Here is a 16,123-nt window from a genome sequence, read left to right on the forward strand (position 1 = left end):
TATTTCTAATGACTGGCAGCATATGTAGCAATACTTTCCTCCATATTTTTCTCCACTAACACACATTCCATTTCCCTGTCAGGACTCATTGCTATAATCACCTCGGTAAATATCCATATCTTCTGTTCTTATTCCTACTATTCAGGAAATATTTCTGAACCAACTTGTCCATTTCTTCCTCTTCGCTTGCTTTTGTGTCCTGCTTATTTTGCTTAAAAAACAACAACAAAAAACCCACACCAACCAAAAACCCAGAAAAACCCACCCCCGAAAACCAAACAGAAAACTTTCTGCCTAGGTCATGCTTCTTCCCTCCTATAGAATCTGCTAAGTGTGCACTACCTGTGATCTACCTCGGGCAGCGTTCCCCTCTGACCAAGTTGCATTAAGTAGCATTACATTTTAAATTGTGATTCCTTTACAGAAATATATTTTTAAAGGCACAGATAACGTAAATATTACAGTTAAGCCTGAGACACAATAGTCAAACAACCTACTACTGAATCCACTAGCACTTTTTAGAAAAGCAATCAAATTTAAAAATTATTACAATGTTTTCTTCCTTTTAGCACAGATGTGGCCTAGCAGACTGTCCTTTAGTTTGAGTGCACTGTTTGAACAGGGTAGGGAACAGATAAAAATAATAAAACATGGGATTACTCAATTAAAAATTTTATTATGTCTACATACTTCTGTATATTTCAGGTTGATGTATCCAGAATGTCATCGGCTGGTTGTGTTAAACTGTGCATAATACTGGCCTGTTGGAAAATTTGAATATGCTTCTTCTTTAAGATAAACATTCCTAGCAATTAAAAAAAAGAAAAAAAACACATTTGTAAATGTTTTCTCATTATAATATAGAAGTAACCTAAATATGATGTAAGGAATAAACACTCATACATGTAAGATTCAGAAATATTAAAAATGGAATTAAATATAACTAGATCTTTTTCTGGAAAATGTATGCCATGTCTCAGTATAGCAAACTTTTTCATCCTTAAATAACCTTCCAAAAATCTCACAGTGAAAAACTAAATTAACACAATTCCAAATATTTTTTTTCATAATAGGAACGTATCAGGTACTGGAAATTCTTTTGCAAAATCTATGTATGTATGCATGATGAAAAAAAGAAGGAAAAAATACTAGAATACTAGAACACCAAATCACTTGGTTTGATTTTTTTTCTTAATATATTCTTCATTATCTTCCTCCTTTCCCGTTACAGCAGACACAAGACCCATCTACCACGACACGTCCAGTGGTTAGCTAAAGAATCATCTAGTTTTGTCAGCCATAATGGAAAAGGTCCATTTGTGCCATTAGTTTAACCCTGAGCTATCAGAAACTGGCACTTCTGCTGAAGTCAGTGGATACCCATCCTTTTTTGTTTCAGAAAACTAAGGTAAATTTAAGAAACACATACATATCAGTTTTACACCTGATAATATAATTTTCTGCATAGTTAATTGTATTTATTCTCTATTTTGCTATCTATATAAACTGTCTGTTGTCAGTGGAATTGCAGCTAGTAATCCATACATATAAGTCAGTAACACTCATTACCTAGTCTTTGAAGATTATTTAAACAGTACTGAATACTGAAAACACTTAAGCTGAATTGTTGGCTTTTTAAAAATATAAACTGGTAACAAGTGTATTAAAGAAGTAACAAATAATACAAGTAACATAAAAGCTCTTTGAAAGCCAAGCTATTGTGTTTATGGTAAAGAGCTTCATTTGAAAAGAAGAAAACTCTTTTGGTACTTGCTTTGATTTCTGCTCCTGAGACAGCTCTGCATTTATGCTATCTAAAGCTCGGCGGCGTTCCCGATTCTGTCGTTGTTGATGCCGCTCTAAAACCAGCTGCGCTCTTGCAGCCTGTATAGTTTGCCTGTCCCATTCAGCATCTCTTCGGCGTTCTTCCTCTTTTAGTCTCTACAAGAGTGAAAAAAATGCTTCATTTTCTCTTTGTTCAAAGATGAAACTGTATATGTAAAGTCTGAATGGCAAATTCATACAAACAAACCTGCTTGCCTCTACTGAACACTAGGAGTAGCATTTGAAATAGGGAGAAAAAGCGAGCACTTCCAATGCATGGATAGGAGCCCATGCATTAGGCAGAAGTAAGATACTGCAGATGAGAAAGCTGTCCTTTTCCAGGGAGCGAGACAGACTCCTACCTCTGCACAAGGTAAAAAAATTCAGATCTGCTGCCTGGCAGATGTAAGTTCATCAGTAGATTACTATTTCTTTCTGACATATTAGGTCTCTGTAAAAACCCAGCGCAAAAAAAAACAGGGGTTGTGGTTTTTTTTTTTGTTTTGGGGTTGGGGTGGGGTGTTTCGTTTGTTTCTTTTGTTGTTTGTTTTTGGTTTTTTTTAAGTTCTTGTTAGCAAGAGTTGGAACTTGCTGAGGTCAGAAGTTAGTAGTCATCAGTATGGCTTACAATACAGCTAACTCAGCGTAATAACTGAGCTGCCAACACTAGATGAGTAGACCCAAATTGGTTTTTCCTCTGCCTCTGCTATACTACCACTTCCTCACTTCTCATCTGATGTCACATTGAACCGATTCAAGAAACCAGGCCTGCAAAAAGCTCACTTTTCTTGGTGGGACTAATTTTCTGCCAGCTTAACTACCTGAATGGGTTCACTTTAGGGTCATAGGAGAGCCAGGAAAATGACAATTCTATCTTCAGCTGTAATAACAGCAGTAGATAAGACATGGTGTAGCATATGGTATTGCAGGGATTAAAAATAAAATTGAAAAGCTATTCATTAGCTGTTAAGAATCCAGCCTCTGTACTGAATTACTTAAGTAGCTTCCTACTTCACAAGACCTAGGCCTGTACACTTGTGACTGCCTACAAAGGGCAGACTTCTTCATTTTGACTGCCTGTTTCCATCTGTCTTTAGAGCAGCAATTATTATCAATATTTAGTTTTCCCTCTGTAATTCTATCCCAGAGCATGGCTTATAGTTGTGTGGGACGGTAGAAAGGAAATTCCGTTGCATTAATGAACTTTTAGGACTACGAAATATGCATAAGCAGGATCACTGGGCCTGCTCTATTTGTCTTGCTCAAGCTCATGCATTTCAGTCCTAAATTGCATCATGAAGCCTGGCTCTTGGGGTATGCAGGAGGTTGGTCCTCAGCTGGGCCGTCATGGACCATGCCCCAGATCCCCCAAGCCTCTTGGCCCTGGGCCCCACAGCAACAGTCCTCACAGCCCAACTCCAGGGCTCTGGCCCGCTCCTGATGCTCCATGACATTTCCCAGCTGCTTCAGTGACAGTGTTCAGTTTGACTGACTAACGTTTGGGTAAAATTCAGATCAATGGAAAACACAGTCTTATAATGGGACACGCAGGGTAAACAATATTTTCTTCAGCAAACACTGTCTATAATATTATTACAACCAGGAATACAGAATGTGCATTTAAGCTTAAATACCAGTTTCTCCAGAACTTGTTGCTGTTGAGAGTACCGGATTGCCATGAGCTGATCCTGACTCATTCCCTTCCATCGATCTGTGATCACACGATGTCTACCAAAGGAACTGACTGCTTGTTCAGGGTTTTCAGAAAGTAAGTCTCCTTGAAGGAGGCTGGAAATTTCATCCATGTCATCTTTCATTTTTCGACGCTTTTCCAACTTCTTTCTGTCAGCCAGTTCAGCAGCCTAAATTCAGTGAAAGGAGAGAACTGATACTTTTTCCAAGACAAAATATTAACTAGGGGATGCAACAAATTTAGCACACAATCAAAGGTTTCTTTCCAGCTTGCATACAGTTTTCAACAGCATCACATATGTATACTATGATCATGGTCTTATGTTCTCATTTCTTCAATGTTCTCATATCACACACAGCAAGTAATTTGGGGAAAAATAATTTTTTTTCATGAGAGAAGCCAGAATTAAATGAAAAATAATTTCACATCTATCCACAAGCAAATACCAGTTGATATTTGGAGGCCAGACACAATATGGCACAAATTTACAGTAAAAATTTACAATCTGGAATCACTAGCCTTTACATACATTACATATGAAATCCATGTGGAGAGTGTGGTTAAGCACTCAAAACAAACAAATGAACAGGAGATGCCTATGTGAAGCCTGAAAATTCAGCCTTAAATCTGTTCCCTTTGCTAATACAAAATGGAAACTTGAATCATATTATGTGAATATATCTGTAGTATCAGAAATCATAATATGCAATGACTTGGATGATGGGACAGAGTGGAACCTCAGCAAGTTTGCTGATAATACCAAGCTGGGAGGAGTGGCTGATACACCAGAAGGCTGTGCTGCCATCCAGCAAGACCTGGACAGGCTGGAGAGCTGGGCTGAGGGGAACCTCGTGAAATTCAACAGGAGCAAGTGCAAGGTCCTGCACCTGAGGAGGACCAACCCCATCCACCAGTACAGGCTGCGGGCTGAACTACTGGAAAGAGGCTCTGCTGAGACAGACCTGGGAATTCTGGTGGACAACAAGTTGACCATGAGCCAGCAGTGTGCCCTTGTGGCCAAGAAGGCCAACAATATCCTGGGCTGCATAAAAAGGAGTGCGGCCAGCCGATCAAGGGAGGTTATCCTTCCCCTCTACTCTGCCCAGGTGAGACTGCATTTGGAGTAGTGAGTCCAGTTTTGGGCCCCCCAGTGTAAGAAGGATGTGAAACTGCTTGAGCAAATCCAGCAGAGAGCTACCAACATGATCAGGGGGCCGGAGCATCTCCCTTATGAGGATAGGCTGAGAGACCTGGGTTTGTTCAGCCTGTACAAGAGAAGATTGAGGGGGGATTTCACCAATACCTATAAATTCTAAAGGGAGGGTGTCAGGACGATGGGACTAGGCTCTTTTCAGTGGTGCCCAATGACAGGACAAGGGGCAATGGGCACAAGCTGGAACACAGGAAGCTCTAGCTAAACATGAGAAAAAACTTCTTTACTGTCAGGGTGACAGCAGTGGCACAGGCTGCCCAGAGAGGTTGTGGAGTCTCCTTCCCTGGAGACATTCAAAACCCACCTGGACGCCATCCTGTGCCCCCTGCTCTAGGTGTCCCTGCTGAAGCAGGGGGGCTGAACAAGGTGATCTCCAGAGGTCCCTTCCAACCCCTACCATTCTGTGATTCTGTGATTTCCTATGGAAATCACTGATTCTAATGTCCACTATAAGGTCATAGTCTCCCATTCAGAGGAAATTTTCCCCTTCCAAAATTCCAGAAAGCAAATATGATGATTTTACTTTAAAGTAATTACCTTCCAAAGAAGAATTAGACAAAGTAAATTAATTCAAAGTAGAATGATAATACTATGCATCACCCATTTCTAATCCTGTCTCATTTTTCTGTAATATACAAACTAAACCGTGTGGAGCAACACACAGTGCTGGTTTTGATCTGGACAGAGGACAGGGAATCTCCTTCTTGCAAGGGCACAAAGAGCACAGGTTGTCAGACCTGTCTCTTGCATATCTAGCTGTACACATGTATCTAGACTGCAACAGACCAGTGGATACCCATCTCTCTGGTTTGTCCAACATTGTCTTATGCTCTGTTCAAAAATCACTGGCTTGAGGATATTCACTTTACAAGTTAAATAGAACAGCTCTGTACTTTTCTTCCTGATTAGTAGCTCTAAATGCGTGTGTGCCAACCAGTGAAAGTAGATGAGGACGAAAGAAGAATGAAGGGTTATGCATCAAGAAAGTCATAGCTGGTAAAATAGTCTGTGGCTTATAAGGTGAAGTTGAAAATCAGTAAGCGGAACAACTGGAAGATAAAAACTAGACGTTGAATATCAAGAATATCATGTAAGTGATAAAAGGTATTTGCACAGCACACTTCATAGAATGGTAAAAAGTTACTATTCTTCTACATTTAGGCACTCAAATATTTCCTTTTAGGTGAAAGACAGGCTCCACAGTTCATATGAATACATAATTTACTCAAAGCCTGAAAAGCTGTTTCTCTGAAGTGGCTGCTGGCTCTTAACGGCATAACATTGAATGAATAAGGAACCAGAGTAATGCCATCAAATGTCAATGATAACATAATCAGGAAAGCTACCAAGCTGTTGTGGTATGCGCAGGAATAAATTCTGAGGACATAAGATCTATAAGATTGTTAACAAATCTATATATATGAAGACATTAAATGAGAGGTCCTCTGTAATCACATGCTCTCATTTTCTTAGCATTATCTAAAAGAGTGTTGGAAAGTATTCAAGTCCTGTGCTATATAAAGCAAGAAGACTCTTTCTTTCTGATTTTAAGAACACAATGGGTGTATCTATCACTGTACTGCTAAATTGGGCATTCCCAAGCATTATTATCCTTAGTAAGGAATCTCTTTCTGCAACAGTAAGATTCTGCTATGGAATCACACAGACATGAAAAATATATATTCTAGTCAGGACTCTGGGCAGCCTTCATTTCTGTTACCTGGCTTGCCAAATTAAAATGATTACCACTTACGTATGAATGATTTCAGCAGGAATAACTGACAGAATAAGCTAGTAGAAGTCTTCTCTTATGCCAAGAACAAAAGCAATATTTGTCTTTCTGGTTAACACATACCTAGGCAAGAGAAAAATCTTGGAGGAAGGATAGAATTAATTTTCTAGACACTACACACACTTAAAAGGTTTACAGTACAGGATCCTTCATCACTGGGAAATATGGTACCAAACATATCAATTCGTTGCCTGCTAATTACAGAAGAACAAAACTAACCATTAGTAATAAGCTTGTCAGCAATAAAGTCATTGGCAACGGTATTGTGGTAAGGGAAGGAAGCTGAACCACTGTGATGGAGGCAGCAACATCAAATCCTATAATGAAGGCAGGCCGTGATGAACTGAGATCCCCTGCCTTCAGTCATCTGCCAGGATGCTTTACTAATTGACTAGCAGACTGACCAAAACATGTTTCTCCCATAGTACACGACTTGCTCGTTTTTAATGTTGGTTTTTTGTTGGAGTTTGGTTAAAAAAAAAAAAAGTATTCTTTACATTCCCTAAAGATATTGGCAACAGTAAGGACTACAGATGATAGCCATGGAGACAATCACTGATCCAAAGCCAAATTCTAGGAAATTTCTTCCTCTCTGAAGACACATTCCTGTATTATACTTTACTTGAACTACAGTAACTGAGGATGGCCTTAGAAAGGGTAGGTTTGCTTTCTCCCTTCCTTTACTGCCACCTCAGACTGTGCATTCCCTCCTCCCAGTCAGATCTAGCAGTCACTTATTCCAGACAGTTAATTTTCTTTTGGATTTGAGAAATTACCTAACACATTCTGAAGCTTCATGATGATAAGATCCGCTGCAAGAGACACAGCAGAAAAAAGAAATTAATGAAACTTAAGGAATGGGAAAAAGGAGCTCCTCTCGTGGCAGTCACTAATAGGTAAAGGAGATGTGTGTAGCGCAAAGTGCTGTGTGAGACTGTACTCTCAAGAGGTTAAGGTTCTCAACCCAGTTATTCAGAACGCTAAAACTGCTGGAGACTCCTGTTCAACACATTTGAGGTCAGATATGGAGCTTTCTTCTGTGAAGTTCATTCTCAGGCTGAATGCCTTGGCTTTCTCTCTTGGGAAAAGATGTATAGAAAATACCTCTGTAACATAGCTTTCTTTTAAAGGCAACATCACTGAAAGACCTGGCATCCTGAAACCTCTGGCTTGCAGGTTTAATAAAGAAAAGCAGCAACTGTGCCAGCACATCATTTCAAGGAAAAAGAAGAGTTTTTCTCAATCATTCACCAAAAAAGGAAATGCTGAAGAGTATCATGGTCTGGGGAGTGGGGAAGAAGGTAAGCTTAACTACCTACCTCAGAAAGAAAGAAAAAGAGCTGCAAGCCATAACTCCGATTTATACAAAATAGCAACGGACAGTAAAAACTAAGAGGAGACTGTTGCCCCAACCTCCATTATCATGCCCTTATGTTAGAAGGAACTAAGAGCAAGTCTCTTTTATATATTTAATATGCACACCAGTTGAGTAGAATGCATATGCCCAAACATTAAACACCACACCACACCCAAACGTCCCACCCCATCCCCAAACCCTGTCACAATTGGAGGAATTTTTACATGGAATCAATTGGTATGACAACAACTAAGTGCACCAGCCACTTAGAGTACTTCTGTGGTTAATCATATAAAATACTGCTCAGTAGCCATGACTTCAAGCTGCAAAAGCCTTTTCAATCACTCTGGGCTATTTATAAACAAAATTATATGCCAAATGTGCCCTGAAAGGCTCAAGCAACACTTACACAAAGACTTGCACACTTACATACTAAGCCAAAAGATAAAATACTTGATGAAGGTAATTTTAATGTAGGTTATTTTGATGTAACTGAATAAATTTAAAGCTAAGTCACACCAAATATAGTTTAACCAAACTAATAGCGTCCATGCAGCCCTTTCAGCTGTACTTATAAGCTGAATGGAGGGGGGCGGGGGGAAATCTGTGCAGTGAGATAAAGAACTGGAGCATGACAGATAATGGTACTAAGACAGGCAGAGAAAGGTTCATGTCATGTTTCAATAGGTTCCAAAGCATGCATGGTAAACAACCAAAAGACATGGACACAAATACCAAGGAAGCAGCCAAAGTGCCAAAAACTGTGGTTGTGGGGAATCAACGTAAGCAGTAAGACAAAAAGTTACTGGTAGTAATGTTTCCACACAGGCAAAAAGAAAAGCAAGCAGACACAGCTAAGATTATCTGACCACTGATATAAAACCAATAGGAAGCATGGGAGGCTTTTGCTGTACCCCAGTTTACAGACTAAAAATCGCGAGAGATTGGGGAGTTGCTGCTGCCCTCTAGTCAGCAAGCTGAGAACCAGGAGGGAGAATTTTGACAGAGGGTAACTAACTAGTTAGAGGATAGCTAGATCCTTGGAGAGGGCAAAGCAAATAAATTCTGTCTTCCAGCTACTGAAACAACCTTGGAAGTTAGCTGCTGAGAAACCTCTGTGAAAACGTCATTACTCATCGTAATTTTGTGCATCTTATTTTCCTTCTGTCTCTCTGCTTCTTTTAAAAACCAACCAACCCAATATTAATTTACCTGGCTTCTATTGAAATCTTTAGTAGCTGCACAAACAGCACGCCTGTTTTCTTCTTCTTTTCGTTGTTGCTCCATAGCCTTTTGGTCAAGTGCAATCCTATTCTTATCATAAAGATCATCTAAATTAGATTAAAATAAAATTTAGTCGATATTCATGGACATGATGTGCCATATAAGTAAGCCACTATAAGAGACGGGGGGAGAGGGAGAGAGGCAGACAGAGGAGCTACATATACAGTAAGCTTAATTACATTAACTATTGCCAAATCCTACCACTGAAGCTTTCCATCTTGGAATTTCAGGTGACTTATGAAATCAGTTTATTATGTAATCCATCTTGTCTTAACAGTTACACAAAGTTAAAATGAAAAAGTATATTAAGTACTGCAGAAAAAATGTTTCATGACAAGCTAGAAAAGTAAAACCAGTATTATTTTGCCTGCTCTAGAACAGCAAAGATTAGACAATTTGGTTCGATGAAGTAAATATACCATCTAGCATGCAAAACATACATGGTTTTTAAGAATGCTCTGATACTTTATTTGAGGCATAAAACAGAAATGAAACTTAGGTAATATTACAGTCATCACATGCTATTAAATATAGATTTCTTAAGTGAGATATTGAATACATTAGAGCTTGTGAAGTAAAAGCTGCTGCAGTATTTCTGAAAGATAAATACTGACTATACTAAAATACTGCTATATCCAACTGACACAATAGGCTATATCATATTTTTGTCAGAGACATCAGAATTTCAGAAAAAGCAGATCAAAACCTTATTATCTTCTTTTGTTACCTGCAAATTTTTGATCAGCTAATGCATTTTTCCACTCTCTCTGTTGCTGAAGAGACCACTCTCTTAACTGCTCCTTTTGAAATTTCATCCTCTGATCATAGTTTAAGTCTTCACCCATAAACTTCTGCAAGCCAGATACAGTACATCGAGGATCACTGTCTGAAAGTCGAGCAGGTCTATCCTTCTTTAGGGCTTGTGGATCAGACAGGTCAAATTCACGTCTTGTTTCTGGCTTCTGAAAATTCTTCTGAAATTCACTGATAGCCTTATTTATGTTTCTGATATCATTTTTCTGTTGTTCTTCTAACATACACATGATCTTGTCATTTTGCTTCATTTCATTAGCTAGAGAAAAATGAACACGAAAACAACTCTTAGAAGTGCACGTATCATGGAAGTGCACATGTGAGATGGAAGATAAAGACCCTAAAGAGAAATAAACAGAATAAGTCTTTAAACTTTTATACTTCAGGAAAAAGTACTTGATCTATAAGTACCAGCCCAGCGAACACTCTAATGTTAGTAATATTTACTTTAAAAAATACTTCTAGTTTTTAGGTATCAATTCTCTCATTACTATTAAAATGAAATATATGCATGTAAAACAAAGACAAAAATAAATACTTCTAGAACTATGAGGTTTCATTTGATTAAAACTGGCAGTAACACATGAAATGTAATGTATACTAATTCTTCCCATTTACTCTTAGCTTACAGTTACTAAGCTACTTAATGTATTTCAGTTGTAAGAAACAAACAAAAATCGGGCTCCCAGTGAAAGGAATATGCATAGTTGTTTCATAGTTCCAATGATTTTTCTAATCATAGCAGTAAAATAATTGGCTGGTAATAACAGTTTTTGAAGAGCTTAAGAGCTCTTGCCCATTTAATCAAAATGCTGTAATTGATTTAAAGAAAACCAAACAATCAACAAAAAAAACCCACGCAAAACTACTCATTTTAACCATTTAAATATAATTCATAGGAAAAAAAAATAATTTGCTCTGTTGCCAGACTACACATTGCTTCTGGCAGCTTCCTAGGAGTCAGAGTCTGACAGGTATTCTGCCAGGAAAATCACAAGCAGCCGTAGAAACACAGCATGGAAGTTGGCAGCTCCATTCTAGCTCTTCTTGAAACTGCTAGAGAGCTCAGTCTGTGAGACCTTTTCACATGGTACCACAGGAAAGCATTCCAAACACAGAGGGCCACAAAGGGTTTTGAGGTCAGAGGACACAGCTGAAATATTTCCATGGCTACATGTTCTGACTCAGCAATGGCTCCTAGTCAGAGCCCTGTTGTACAGGACTCGTGCTTCTAGCAATAATTATCTATAGAGGATTCTATAGAATCTATATTTTCTATTGAAGAACACCCAGACAGAACATGGGCTTACTCTACAGGAAAGCAATCAAACAAATTTGCTGCTTCTATTCTGAAAAGAACAGTATTAAGTTTTTTAAAAATGCTCCCGTATCTTCAGGTCTCTGAACAATGTTCTTTGTCAACATTTATTGAAAGAAAACACTGAAAATTCTGGCCTATTATGAAATGTATACCAGTTAAATCATGTCAATATAAATCTTAAGATACTAAGGAAAACACATACTGTACCGATGCAAATGTATGAACATAAATAGGACTACACATAGTATGTCTGAATTTAGAGAAAAGCTACAATTGTGCTTAGATACATATATATCTTGATTGATAGAGTTATATAGCTAAAGCTATACAGCGAGATTCAAGGAGATAGGCTCCATTTGGAAATAAATATGGTGGTTTGAAATACATGAAGGGAAAAAGAAAGCAGGAAGTAGATGGTAAATTGCATTTAACTCTTCACAGAAATATCATAGTATCTATGAATATACCAAGCTCTTCATTTCGTGCCTTTTCAGCTGCTTCTTGAATTTTCCTATCCTTGACCTGGGTATCCAGTGCATCTTTATCAACCTATTAAAATGAAAGAAAGCAGCTCTTTAAGAGATACTATGCTTGAATGATTATAAACAGGCATTGTCAAGCTACATTGATTCACAGTTGTACAAAATAGATATAAAACCACTACCAACAGAGCATATACACCTCACTATTTCATGTAGGTAATATAAAATCTAGGAACAACGATATTCTTGTTTGTTTGCATCATTTTAATAATGATAGGTATATTCTTGCACCAAATCAGAACAAAACACCACATTTACATGATACATACAGCTATAAAATAGAAATACTTTAAGCTGCATTACACAGAATATGTTTTCCCCATATAGCTGGCATTTTTACTTTTTCGTGTTGTTCTGCTTTCATTTATAAAGCGGGTAAATGCTTTGGCAGTCAAGATGACAGGAAGTTGTAATAGTTCAGGTTTGAAAAAAATATAGATGGTTCACTAAAAGTACATTGAAGAAATAACGGGGAATGGAAAAAAATTTCCAGTCTTATCTGGTGGAGAGTGGGATTTGTGTAGTTGCCAAAATGCAGTATTGGGTGCCATCTGAGATACAGGCAGACATCTACAATAAGCTGACAGATACAATACATAATATTCATATCCCTGGAGAGTAGTAGCTGAGCAAGGCATAATACCTTCAGCCATATCCTCAAATGGTAGCAGCCACCTACATTTTAGGCAAAAGAATCGGGTCCCATATTTGTTGATAGAAGGTGGCAAATTAATAGGCAGAAACCTGGATTTTATTTCTTTTTCTTTTTGTTTTTTTAAACTGTTCAAGTCACTTAATGTCTTTAAAAGATTTATCAAAAAACAATGACAATTCTTCGAGAACCTGGTAAACTATTTTGATAGTCTTTGCTTAAAAACTATTGAGATCAACACAGAAAGACCTAAACCAATCACAGCTGAAAACACACATTGTTAATGCTGTGAAGGACTACTGACTATAGTGATTAGGCAAAGAGGTAAATCTGTGAACAAGGGTGAAAACAAAGAATTCTACACAGTATTGTTGTCCAAAACCAACGGTGTCATGGGCATTACGTATCAACTTATTTAGAGGAGTCATTTGGGAAACAAAGCTTACAATGTAACTATAGGAAACACTGTTGAGAGAAATTCAGTATGACTCCATTAGCAGTTTCTGGCAATAATACAGGTAAGTAGATGTATTGACTTTTGTGTGCAAATTCAGGCATGCTATCAGCTCTCTCCCATTTGAACAGCTTTCACTTGACAGGAATACACCCCTAAACCACTCCCAGTCACATAAAGCTACAGGTTTAACTTTTAAGCGTTAAAATAATAAATCCCTACTATGAACTGTTCAAAGCAACTAATTTCTAATGTACTTGTATTTATGCGTAACAGTTCATATATAAATTGAAAGTAATTTTTCATTTGGACTACTCATCTAAACTCTTTGGGGAACTTACTGATTTTCTGAGGATATATTATTAAATCTGTAAGTGAAGAGAGCAGTATCTTACTTTTCCATTAGTCAAATGAGAAAACAGATATAGAAGTCACAGTAATAATAAAAGTAAGTAATGATAAAACTAGTAATACTCCAGAAAAAAAACTTAAAGTCTCAGTTCCCATTCTGCTTTCCAGACAGTATATTATCTCCATATTTTTAAACTACTCAATCCCTGCTTCAGGATTTGTGGTGTCTAAGTCAAATACCGCCTTGATTTTTTTTTTAATTTTGTCAAAGACAGCCACTCAGCTAAACTGGTGAGAGAGAACGCATGCAAAGAATCTAAAACCATTTCGTGACTGCAAAATGCATAGATGACTCTAGACAAAGCTATCATCCCCAAAGGTCTTCTCAGTCTGAAGGGTGTCACATTCGGACGTCCACTCCAGGAAAAATGAGACATATCGATTCATTCCTTATGCATAAATATGGCCCGATGGATCTGTCATATTTTGCCTGATGCGAAATAGGGACCAACTGCAGGATCCCTTTCAACAATGCATCTCTCACAGATTGCAGCTTCTAGTCAGAATCGGGCAGATGCAGGAAGCATCAGCAGAACAGAGGTAAAAACCACATAATTGTTTATGCCACATTGTGTGAGCTGACTCGGCAGGCTTCTGGCTTACCCCAAAGCAAAGCATACTACGTCAAGTTAAACTCCTGCAGAGACACTGAAACACAGGGCTTCATCTTTTTTTCCTATTAAGGGAAAATGACATCTTGCCCTCGAACCCTACAGCAGGGAAGCACAAATCCCCCTCGCGCTCCCTCAGAAACACGCACACACACCCCGGCGGCAGCTGCCAGAACTAAGTCATTTGATGATACCTAGAGAATTTCAACTCGCTTTCCCCGGCAACTTTATACAAGAGCCTCAGCCCTTTACAAGACGCCACAGAGCATCTTCTCTCCGTTTCCCCATACCTGGAACCAGGCGCGCTCGCGCACGGCCGCCAGGCGCTAAGGGGGCGCGCGCCGCCCGCAGCCATTGGGCCGGCCCGACCCCGCCCTCCCCGCCCGGGCCGGGCCGGGCCGGGCCAGTACGGCTACCCCGCTCAGGCCCAGCCCCAGGGGTCGCCCCCGGTTCAGACGGGTCTCCTCGGGACATACGGAGCAGAGGGACGGCGCAATCCCTCCCCTCTGCGCCGCGGCCCTTGGAGCGAGCGCTCAGGCCGCGCCCTCACCCCTATGGTCCGGACTCGCGCGTTGAATATGCGGCTCTGCCGCTGCAGCTCCCGCTGCCGCCGCCACTCCAGGGCGGCAGCCTCCCGCCGGTCCCGCTGCAGCCCCAGCCAGCTCATGGCGCTGAGACGGCAACCGGCCGCCGCGCCAGCAGCGAAGCACAACACACGAGGTCGCGATGGGAACGGGAGCCCCGCCCCTTCCTCCTTTCCTCCGCCCCCCTCCACGCGCGCCGTCGTGGCGTGGCTGCGAGCACGAGGCGGGCGCGCGGGCGGCCGTTGAGGCGCGTCGTCACGTGCCGGGGCTGGGCCGAGGGCAGGCGGAGGGGGTTTTCTCCCCCCCTGGAAAACAAACTAGTAAAATAAAGTCGTTGATTATTTAAATCTCGAGGGGCGAAGTTTGTGGGCTAAGGGTGTCAGCTGCCCCTCGCCCACTGCCGCGGGGATGGGTTACCTGAAGCTGCTGGTGATGAAGGATTTCAAGTCGTGGCGTGGGCAGCAGGTTATCGGCCCCTTCATGAGGTTCAACTGCATCATTGGGCCCAACGGATCAGGTAGGAGGCTGGGGGGGGCCTGCTTCTCCTCTCTAGCTGTCAGGATTGAGGCGCTGGTTTGGGGGTCTTTGCCAGGTCTTTTCTGTGAGCAGTGCAGGCCTGATGAGGGGGAAACAGTAGCAGTGGGGGTGCAGGCCCTGGAGTAGGACCGGCAAGGCTGGACTGAGTGGCCGAGGATGGTGATAGCTTGCCTATCGAGGAGTGGAGTTGTAGGGCTTTGTGGAGAGAACATAAAGACCTGTGGGCCTGCATAAAATCTCTTGATATGTGCCTGGGTGGAAAGCAGCACAAGCAAAGTTTTGGAGGCTCCTTATCTGCCATTGCTTCTTAAACTGAAAGCATAGATTTTTCCAGCATGGAAGGATAGAGGTGGGGTGGTTGATGGTTGAAGGAATTTTCATTTCTAGTTGTCTTTGCTTTCTAGCCCTTGTAGAATAAGTGGTTTGCAAACCGGACGCCTTGCCTTTGCTGCTTCAGTTTGTAGCTCAGCTTTACTAAGGTCATGTAAAGATGGTTTTACTTTAATACCTGGGTTGTGAACTGTAGCCAAGGGAAGCTGCTTCTTGATTTGAGTCTGTGGTCTTTACCACATGAGTATACCTGTGGGGAAGACATGATAGCTTTGCAGGATGGTAACTGCTTTGTAGTTTAGCCCACAAGAGCCTTTGTAGATGTGACTCCACATTGTTATCCTGTGGGTGCTGGAACTTCTTCAAAATTGATTCACTTCTGAAAGTTCCATTCAACAAATGGGATTTTATCTTTTATTTGCCAGAGAACAAAGAACAATATGATAGGAGGTGAGGGCTGTCCTCTAACAGAGAGGCACAAGGATGGCTTAGCATTTGATCCTGGTTTCCCCAGTTTGTTACTGACTTAGTTTATGATTTAGATTTTAAATCCTGTTGTTTCCTTCCTTATCTAATTGATGTGAAATCTATGAATATAGCTATAATTGGCATTATTATCATATTCTTAATCATCCTATACCCACTGATCTGTATTGGAAAGTCTCAAAATTAAGGATACTTTTTCCAGGTACTCTTAGAGTTAAA

At 40.2% G+C, this 16,123-nt stretch overlaps 2 protein-coding genes across 2 annotated transcripts in view; one reads left to right on the plus strand and one right to left on the minus strand.

Annotated features, from left to right (window-relative positions):
* Positions 1 to 330: 330 nt before the first annotated feature.
* RIBC2 (RIB43A domain with coiled-coils 2) lies at positions 331 to 14,724 on the minus strand. The gene is made up of 7 exons (XM_075112553.1): positions 14,518 to 14,724; positions 11,765 to 11,846; positions 9,891 to 10,235; positions 9,092 to 9,210; positions 3,459 to 3,686; positions 1,775 to 1,941; positions 331 to 805 (listed from the first exon to the last, which is right to left on the minus strand). The coding sequence occupies exons 1-7, from the start codon at positions 14,632 to 14,634 to the stop codon at positions 724 to 726; spliced, it is 1,140 nt and encodes a 379-aa protein (XP_074968654.1). The 5' UTR covers positions 14,635 to 14,724; the 3' UTR covers positions 331 to 723.
* The window catches only part of SMC1B (structural maintenance of chromosomes 1B), a 38,972-nt gene continuing 37,510 nt past the window's right edge, over positions 14,662 to 16,123 (plus strand). The window contains exon 1 of the mRNA XM_075112569.1: positions 14,662 to 15,068. Coding sequence (XP_074968670.1) covers positions 14,960 to 15,068 — 109 coding nt within the window. The 5' untranslated portion in view covers positions 14,662 to 14,959. The remainder of the gene's footprint in view (positions 15,069 to 16,123) is intronic.

This window comes from Phalacrocorax aristotelis, chromosome 1, assembly GCF_949628215.1.
Source record: "Phalacrocorax aristotelis chromosome 1, bGulAri2.1, whole genome shotgun sequence".
Classification (NCBI taxonomy): Eukaryota; Metazoa; Chordata; class Aves; order Suliformes; family Phalacrocoracidae; genus Phalacrocorax; species Phalacrocorax aristotelis.